The sequence below is a fragment of the Momordica charantia genome, assembly GCF_013281855.1.
Source record: "Momordica charantia cultivar OHB3-1 chromosome 8 unlocalized genomic scaffold, Mcharantia_2.0 BLBB01000008.1, whole genome shotgun sequence".
Lineage (NCBI taxonomy): Eukaryota > Viridiplantae > Streptophyta > Magnoliopsida > Cucurbitales > Cucurbitaceae > Momordica > Momordica charantia.
Genome location: NW_028275166.1, coordinates 29,255,649 through 29,265,269, shown reverse-complemented (window position 1 = coordinate 29,265,269; position 9,621 = coordinate 29,255,649). Strand labels below are relative to the sequence as shown.

General features: G+C 38.3%; 2 protein-coding genes across 3 annotated transcripts; one reads left to right on the top strand and one right to left on the bottom strand.

The window, feature by feature from the left end:
- The first annotated feature begins 228 nt into the window (after positions 1-228).
- LOC111018190 (Ankyrin repeat family protein) lies at positions 229-4,720 on the top strand. The gene is made up of 3 exons (XM_022294178.2): positions 229-388; positions 679-2,667; positions 4,013-4,720. Exons 2-3 carry the CDS (start codon positions 1,069-1,071, stop codon positions 4,394-4,396), a joined length of 1,983 nt encoding a protein of 660 aa, XP_022149870.2. The 5' UTR covers positions 229-388; positions 679-1,068; the 3' UTR covers positions 4,397-4,720.
- A 407-nt stretch (positions 4,721-5,127) lies between these two features.
- Positions 5,128-9,267, bottom strand: LOC111018192 (uncharacterized). 2 transcript variants are annotated; one of them, XM_088127724.1, is made up of 7 exons: positions 8,888-9,267; positions 7,875-8,124; positions 7,479-7,644; positions 7,118-7,220; positions 6,267-6,395; positions 5,764-5,979; positions 5,128-5,672 (listed from the first exon to the last, which is right to left on the bottom strand). In XM_088127724.1, exons 2-7 carry the CDS (start codon positions 7,960-7,962, stop codon positions 5,394-5,396), a joined length of 981 nt encoding a protein of 326 aa, XP_087983850.1. In that variant the 5' UTR covers positions 7,963-8,124; positions 8,888-9,267; the 3' UTR covers positions 5,128-5,393. The 2 variants fall into 2 exon arrangements, with proteins under 2 accessions (XP_087983850.1, XP_022149881.1); XM_022294189.2 differs by having other exon boundaries at positions 7,875-8,131; positions 8,888-9,104.
- Positions 9,268-9,621: the final 354 nt, after the last annotated feature.

Sequence of the window (9,621 nt, the reverse complement as noted above, 5' to 3'; positions counted from 1 at the left end):
TCATTTATCCGAAGGATCTCCAATACTACAAGAGCATGGATGCTCCTCCCACGTCAGCATCATAAAAATTACAAGGAAATGGCATAGTGGTAAATAAAGGAAATAGGGAGGGGAGAAGTATAAATGTGTGTAAAAGGAGATCTGAGTGAGTTGGGGGCTGCATCGCTGTGGCGTTCCTAGACGTAGCAGTACTTGTTAACATAAATGGCGAAGAAGATCCGAACCGTTGGATTCTCTGTCTCGCATCCACACCGTCCGATTCATTCTCTCTCTCTCTCCTCCCTGTAATTCGTTTACCTATGACTATGACTACGACTACGAGCAGCTCAGCCCAATGGCGAGGAGAGAGATAGAGACGCCCACTCCCCCAATTTCGGATTCTCTTGCGGTCTGTTTTCCAAACGCCTTCTACTTCTCTCTGCTTCTGCTGCTTTCATTCTTACATCTCGAATTTCTGCTCTTTTTCCTTTCCTTTTTTTGTTTGATTCGTACCAATTTGGTTGTTGTTTTTGGAGGGTTTTAATTATTTTTTTGAAATTTGATGTGTTTAGCGATTGAATTTGACTTTGGGTTTCGGATTTTGTTGTTTGGAGCTTGAATCGCGGGGTTTACTCTAGTGTTATGTGTGGTTTTGTTTACCCTTTTTCTTCTCCTTTCTGTTTGCTGTTTGTTTTGCAGATTTGGGGTTTGTGATTGCTGCACTGTGCTGCAGCGGGCGGCGGAGTTCGAGATCAAGCTATTTTTTTAGCGTGAGCTGCAACGAAACGGTGGAGATTTGAGGAGGATGGAGGAATGTGAGTAATCTGCTGTGGGGTTCTCTCTGTTGTCTGGGTACTGAAGACGGAGGCGATTCTCGGGGAATCTGTGGCTGGAAAAGGGTTGCCCGTGAAATGGCTATGTCTGTTGGTTTTTTAGTTGAGTTCTAGAAATTGCTGCTCTTGTATCTCGAGCTGCGGAGTGAAGGAGAAATTCTGGTTCAGTTCGAGATCTGACTTTGAGCTTCCCACAAAATGAGGGGGCGGTAGTTTAGGAGACAAAGTTAGAGATATATACAGGAGTGAAACTTCAATGGAAGATTTTTCGAAATATTCTCATAGTGTAGCTCATCTAGCAGTTCTTCGTCGAGATCATGCTTCCCTCAAGCGCATTGTCGCATCCCTTCCTCAGCTCGCCAAGGCCGGTGAGGTTAATACTGAAGAGGAATCTCTTGCTGCGGAGCTCCAAGCTGATGCTGTCTCTGCCGCTATTGACCATCGTGATGTTCCTGGGCGGGAGACTCCGCTCCACCTTGCAGTACGCCTTCGAGACCCGACTTCAGCTGAGATTTTGATGGGAGCTGGTGCTGATTGGAGCCTTCAGAATGAGCATGGTTGGAATGCTCTCCAAGAAGCAGTCTGTACTAGGGAAGAATCAATTGCAATGATAATTGCGAGACATTATCAACCTCTGGCATGGGCAAAATGGTGTCGCAGGCTTCCTCGCATTATTGCTTCTGCTTCCCGGATTCGTGATTTTTACATGGAGATAACTTTTCATTTTGAGAGTTCGGTTATTCCTTTTATTGGCCGAATCGCCCCATCAGATACTTATCGCATTTGGAAGCGTGGTTCTAATCTCCGAGCCGATATGACCCTTGCTGGTTTCGATGGTTTCCGAATTCAGCGTTCTGATCAAACATTTCTTTTTCTAGGTGAAGGCTACAATTCAGAGGATGGTAATGTCAAGCTATCTCCAGGTTCTTTGATTGTTCTCGCTCATAAGGAGAAGGAAATTACGAATGCTTTGGAAGGAGCTGGTGTTCAGCCAACAGAAGCAGAAGTCGCCCATGAAGTGGCCCTTATGTCGCAAACAAACATGTATAGGCCAGGCATTGACGTTACTCAGGCAGAGCTTGTTCCCCATTTAAATTGGAGACGGCAGGAGAGAACAGAGATGGTTGGAAATTGGAAGGCGAAAATATATGATATGCTTCATGTGATGGTGAGTGTGAAGTCAAGGAGGGTTCCTGGAGCTATGACTGACGAGGAGCTGTTCGCTGGGGATGATGAAGAAAGGTTGGCCAATGGTGGTGAAAATGATGAGTTTGATGATGTATTGACTGCAGAAGAGAAGATGCAATTGGATTCTGCACTTCGTATGGGAAACTCTGAGGGTCTAGCTGAGGACGAGGAACTGGTAGCCTTTGAAAGCCAAGAAAATGGTTCAGTAGGTTCCTATGAAAACTGTGACCCAAATGGTGCAACTAAGGAGAAGAAGAGTTGGTTTGGTGGTTGGAACAAGAAGAATGCCAAGGGAAGTAATGATGATCTCGATGATTCAAAGATTTTGAAGAAAGTTACGAAATCGGCTCCAGAAGGTGCCAATCAAAAAGTAGTTGATCATCAAAAATTGTCTTCTGAGTTATCCACAGAAGATATGGGGGATGCAAAGAAGGGAAAAGATAAAAACAATAAGAAGAAAAAGAAGAAAGGAACCACCAATGACTCTAAGCATGAAAGTGAGTATAAAAAGGGTTTGAGACCTGTCTTGTGGTTGACACCAGATTTTCCTTTAAAAACAGAGGAGCTTCTGCCTCTACTTGATATCCTAGCCAACAAGGTGAAAGCTATCAGGAGATTAAGGGAGCTTTTAACAACCAAACTGCCTCATGGCACATTTCCGGTGAAGGTAACATAACCTAAAATTTCTTGCCCCTGTTTCTTTTAAGATATTTGTTTCTGAAAAAAGTGAACGTTTCTTTCCATGTTGGGGCAAGATTATAGTTTTCTCGATCCATTAACTAAATCCCTCACTTTATTCTTATATCAATATAATTATTCTGTTTTTTTTTTTTGTTTTTGATAAGAAACAAGAGATATAATTATTCTGTTTTTCTATATCCATGAATCTTATTAAAAAATTTCCGGTTCTTGACAAGTTCAGAACTGGCCTTGTCATATGAAACTCCCAGAAAGAAAAAGGGTCGGCTCTAGCGTGTAGCTACAACCACTCAATACAAGGCAAAAATGTTTGGTAACCAGGGGATTTGTCATTAATCATTTTATGTTTTGATGAAGAAAATTGTAGTTGCCTGCAGCTTGGCAGCACCCTTGTTCAACCGTTGGTAACCAGGACACATTAATATATAGAGAGAAGTGATAAGAATTCTAGTAGCTCTTACTTTAATTTATACTTTCACAGTTTGCTAGAGCCATGGAAAAAAACATGTGAATTTCCTGAGAAATATTATAAGAAGAATATCCAGGAATGAGTTCTGTTATCTCTTTTCTGCCTCTTTTTCTTCCAATATCAGTGAGTTCTGTTATTTGTGTCGCCCCTTACCTTTTCTGTGAAGTATTTATCTTTAATATGATCTCTCTTCTTAACAAATGTTACTGTTTCTCTCTTAAATCTGTTTTTCTTTTTTTTTTTTAAAAAAAATCCGTGTTTGGATTTATTCTAATTTCCCTCTTACTGAACATCGATGAAACACAAGATGCTAAAAAATACTACTACAACGCGGTGGCAAATACCAGAAGACCTACCAATTCACTTTAGTGCAGTTGTCAAAGCACATTAAATTAGCTTTAGGGGAAATATGGTACTTTTTATATTGGTCAGTAGAAGGGATAAACTTAAAATTCATGTCTTTAAGGTTGTACTTATATTTTCGATCTCCACGTATTTAGGAATTAACATCCTACAAATTTTCTGATGTCAATTGTCAATAGTTGTGACTTTTGAGGTCAGAAAGTTTTCTCATAACATGTAGGCATGTCATGTCAGCATCACATGTTTATGATATAAATCAATATGATCTTCTGACGTCAATAGTTGTGATCTCGACCTACTTAGGATATTAACACATGTTGGCATCCCCAAGAATTGGTCTATGGTTAAGAAATGAGTGAAACCTTTTCAATTTCCTTTGCCCCGTTATTTCTCCTCTTACCCTTTTGCTCTTATCTTAATTGTGATCACCAAAATTTGTTTCTTATTGAAAAGAGATGAAGCGATGTGTTTCATTCTGTAGGTTGCCATTCCCATTGTCCCAACTATTAGAGTACTTGTTACTTTCACAAAATTTGAGGAGCTTCTTCCGGTTGAAGAATTTGCAACCCCACTCTCGAGTCCAGCACATTTCCAGGATGCCAAGCCCAAGGAATCAGAGGGATCCTCGTCATGGATTTCATGGATGAGAGGAAGTCGTGGTGGGCAATCCAGCGACAGCGACAGTAATCGGTATAAAGATGAAGTTGACCCATTTAATATACCATCAGACTACACGTGGGTCGATGCAAATGAGAAGAAACGCCGCATTAAAGCAAAGAAAGCAAAGAACAGGAAGCACAAGAAACACGCAAATGCTAAAAGCGGGAATGGAGGACTTCAAATGAGTGAGGACGTGGAAGAGTAATATTTTTATAGCTGATTTGTGTAGCCATGCCACTTTGAGATCCTTCTGCAACAGATAAAGGAGGTAAGTTTATCTCCTATTTGCATTTGACCTTTTTCTATTTTGCATATTGAAAGATCATGAGCTAGAGAATCCATGGGTAATTTGTTTGGTGGGAAAGTCTTGTTGATTAATCAGGCATCGCATCTGTAGTAATTTTCACCTGGAATACATATTGGAGAGAAACAGTCTCTTCATCTTTTGTAGCTTTTTTTCCAATTTGATTTTCAATTAGACCCAAATCTTTGTATTAGATCATCAATTATAAATTTTACGTTTTTCGCTTTTGTTGTGTAAAAACTGACTCGTAGAGAGAAGCTCTTCTTGACCCCTGGACATGAATACTTCAATTTTAATATCATCCGAATGAATCAATGCGTTTGATAATGAAATTTTGACAAGGTGCGCAAAGAAACTTCCATATTCTAGCGAACCTGAGTTTGGGTATCTATTTATGACAAAAAGATTGTGAGTTTATGACCAAAAAGATTGTAAGTTTGAGTCCCTCCCTCACATGTATTAAAAAAAAAGTTCGGCAACCGTTTCTGTTTCCTTGTCATATTGAGTTGGACTCCTTTGATCAATTTTAAGGGTAGAAGTAGAGGTTGGCTCAGGTAAATTTTTCTCCAAACTAACCAGTAAAGACTGAAAACTGAACCATCAAAATTGAACCCAAACCAACCCGAACCATCACACCGAAACAATCAAACAGTTTTTTCAAGTCAACTCCTTTCCTTTACATCAAAGACAGCTACCAAACAAGAAAAAGAGAATTGAGAATAGAAGACTTGTATTTCTTGTCAATCTCACTATACATGTACCATGTATAACCCACAAATTCTCATTACTCTCCCTCACTATCTCTTCCCCTTTCAAAAGAAAGGCAAAATAAAGTATCCTATTTACAGATCAGACGTGCTTATTTATTGACCACGAGACAGTTTTTCCTTTACCAACTTTACCAAAACCGATCCTTGTTAACACTCAAGTATCCGGCCATTACTTTACCCCCCGTGTTTCTCATTCCATCTATAAGAAAGCACCATGTTGAGCCCAATGCTCCAACGAAAAAATCAGCCTCAGTTGCCATCAGGAAGTTCACAAGGGGATAGTTTGTGCTGGTTATCCTACCAAGCTGTGCTTCGTAGGTGGCCATCGTAAGATTTCCTACTTGTCGTTTCACGTCTGTGTAGTAAAATCTCCAGGATGGGTAGCTTCTTGTTTTATCGATCACTTCCTGAGATATATTATAGATGGACATAGTGAGAGAAGAGCTTATAGATGTTGCTCTATCATCACACATTTCATATAGTGGTTAGAACACAGACCTGCATTTCGGTTGAAAGCCAAATGCTATCAAGATTAGGAAAACGTCTTCTAATGCGTTCGGCAAGGGCCATGTATCCTTCAAATTCAACAACCTTCATTTCACAGGCTTTATCTCCCATTCTTACATGCATGCTTAACAGTGGCCTAGGTATCCATGCTTTGTGATTCGACCATACGAAATCTTCTATATCATGCTTTGATGTCAGTGAATCTCCCTGAAATAAGATGCTCTATATAAGAGAAAAACCTGACCCTGAAAATCATAATCGACCAGTCTATTTGTAAATACCTACCGTACAACTACGGATTTAGAATGACAACCTGATTCTATTTCTAACAGTGTCATACTGTTTTACATCTTATCTTGAAAAATTATGATTAGACACTGTTGGTTCAATCATTGAATTTCCTTTAGCCATTTGATATTTGAATCCAGCAGCCAATTTTTTCTTGTCTTATCCCATCCTAAAATCCAAAAAAGTAAAACTAGTTTTCAACATACCTCTGGCCATTTTCCATGGAGACTCTTGAGAACCATTTCTGCAGCTTCCTTCCCGAATGCAGCATGGCGAGCGGCATTCATCAAGCCACATGTGTATTCTGTCTGAAATCTCATTAAGTACCGAACTGCCTGAGGGTAAAGTTTGCAATATCAGTGTTCTGTAATATGATAAATTCTGCCCTCTTAAGATTTGGGTAGGGTGGGAATGATGTCGTGGTAATATTAGTAGTGGCATATTTGTAATTATCCGACGAGTTTGTTAGGGTGTGAGTTCGAAAGGATTTGGTGGAGCTGCGCATATTCTGGGGATTAATTTCATCAGCTCAGTGTATTTTCTCTTTGGTATAATACAATTTCACTCCCTATTACTTTACAGCACAAATTCTTCTAATCTAATGTAAGACAAGTTTATAGGAGGTAGTTCATGTTCATTATTACATTCAAACACATCTTTTGTTTTAGTAAGCTATTTAAAAGGGTTTGTGTCTTAGGAAGAGGTTTAATCTCTTTCAGGGCGTCTGTAACTAAAGACTTCTATAATTATCTTTTAGGTTTTATTTCCGATTGGAGCGTTTTTTGGTTGGATCAATTGTTATTATTCAAGCAAAATAATCTTCTTGTGAGCCAACAAATGGGATTATAAAAATAGTATCGGTGCTGAGGTCCATGTCCTGTATTGCAAGGAGAAACATTGTTTGTAATCTAACAATTTACAGGAGCAATTGAGTCATCGCAATCTTCGATAACGATTCTTGAATTGAATTTGTTCGTTCGTGGTGTGTGCTTTTGCATGTATATGTATACGAAACGGATAGAGATCACCAGTTTTTTGGAAGAGCATAAAAGATTACCTGTGCTCTCCACCACCTTCTATCCATTTTGCGATGATGAAAAAGTAGACTTCCATTAACTTCTGTTGTGGGTTGCAAATAACTCCATGGATTCCCCCATGTCCTGCATTAATAAGAAAATCTTTACCTTAACTAAAGCAATACAATGAAAATCTTGATATCGATATCGATCTCAAATCGATACTTTAAAAATTATGGAAATCACTAAACTTGATCTGTATTTACATTTATACTAGTGCAATTTTTTATATTTCATTGATATTTATACAGCATATTGTCTATTGTCTTGATATCAATGTCAAATCCTTGGAAATATTGACGTGTTGATGGATATTTTTATTCCCCAAAGGCAATATCTCACCTAGGAATCCGACCAGTCCATATTTCCTTGGTGCTGTAGTTTTCTTTTGCCGTTATGATTCTGCTCTTCCAAGCTTCATTGTTCCCCAAAAGTTCAAATGCACGGTCCCGACATTCTTGGGATGTTTCAGGGAAGAAATAGCACGACCAACTGGACCGAGATGAACCTAACAAAAACCAGAGGTTAAGAGCCTTTTCAAAAGAACATGCTAGCAGAAAAGTAGTTGCTCTAAAATAATGCTCCCTAGCTGCGTTTTCTTAAACAAGTCCTTCCCAAGCTTCAAATTCAGAATAAAAGAGATACAGGGAAAAAGATGGAAAATATTAAATACAGTTCATACATATAACATATCGATACCTAATCTTTCTTTTTAATCATCCATATTATCATCTGTACCTTGACAACCATCATGGTCAGCTCGATTATAATAACTCGTAACAAGAATCCTCTTCTCGTTGATCGCTATAGCAAGAAGTCCACACATTCCTGCAATTTGAGCTCCGATCCCAAATCCAGGTAATCGCTCCCAATCAGCTACAAGAAACCGAACATTTGGATCTCTACAGTTCGATGGATGCTGGTGGATCCATAGTTCCCGTTGTACTTTTCGAGTCAAGGGGTAATTTTCTTCATCTGATCCGATAACCTGGAAACTATTGTATTGGTGTCAATTTGTCGTGGTTAATCAAATTTTCGGATTATTAATTTTATGGGATTATCCTATGCTTGTAGGACGATATACGAAGCTGTTTTAGGAATGTGCTAAACAATAATTAAACATGAGGCCCAAAATCATTAGAAGCAACATGATATAAGGCAAAAAATTAATAAAAAAAAAACCTTTTTTCTCTAGATAAGAAACCAAACTTTCATTGAGAGATATGAAAAGATATACTAGAGGATAAAAAAACAGCCCGATAAGAGGAAACCCCCTATAGGAAGGGGCTCCAATCCAAAAGAATAACCCCTAACAGATAATTACATAACTCCAAAAGAATAACCCCTAACAGATAATTACATAACTCCTTAAAAAATGATCCCACAAATAAGTATTAAATCTAATAAATCTGATAAGATCCAAGATCTCTCCACCCCCCAAATTTTGTTGTTTCTCTCGAGCCAAATGCCCCCACAAAGAAAACAATTGAGAGTTATTCCTCGAGCAACTTGTAAAAAAGATCAAGAAACTTGAACACGTCATTATTTAGTTAACGGTATGAATGGCAGGAATGAACTCATAGAACTATACTTCAAAGCTTATGATCTTAATTTTGAAAGTTTAGTAACTAAATAGACAAAATTTGTAACTTAACCATAAAAAAAAAAAGAAAAAAAAAGATTATATGGAAAAAGAATCTAACATCAATATCACTTTACATATCAAAGGTTAAAAAATTTTAGAGACATACCCAAGGAGGGTAGGAACCTTTAGATATTTCCCGGTGCCGAAGGTAGCTCGATCTCTCAGTCGCAGCATCAGTCAGGTGCAAGTCTAAGAACCCCTTCCAACTTGTCCAAGGAGGGAATCCATCAGTTTCAGATCGCTCATCGAAACGTTTATTTGCTTCTGCTTTCAACTTGCAATCTTCCAAATGGGGTGCTTTCGGAACTGTAGCTTTGTCGTCCAATCCAAGACCCCGCGGAACAGCATTTTTTCCACTGATCGGTTCAGTCAACAAAACACTCCAAGCTGAATATAATAAGGATGCTTTCTCATCATTGGCGATGTTTACCTTAATTCTCTGGAAATCCTTCAGTCTCTCAACCTCCTTTGGTCTAAAGTTGCAGCCTAACAAATGATTCACATTTTTTTCGGGGGTTGGAAAAAAGTGTCAAAATATAGAGATTAATCAACGATGAGCAACAAATTATTCACCCTTGGGGAGCAATTTAAAATGGCTGAATCATTTACCTTATTGCTTTCATGAAAGATCAGATATTGTATAGTTCCTTCAAGATGACATCTCATTGAAATTGCTTGAATGATTACATGCTTTTATATATATATATATATATATATATTTTTTTTTTTCTAATTAAAAATGAATGATGATTTTATTCATGGCCAACTAAATAAAAAAGTAGGAACCAGTAGCTTCTCCCAGAAGAAAATAGTGAAGAATCTACTAGTCTTGATACAACT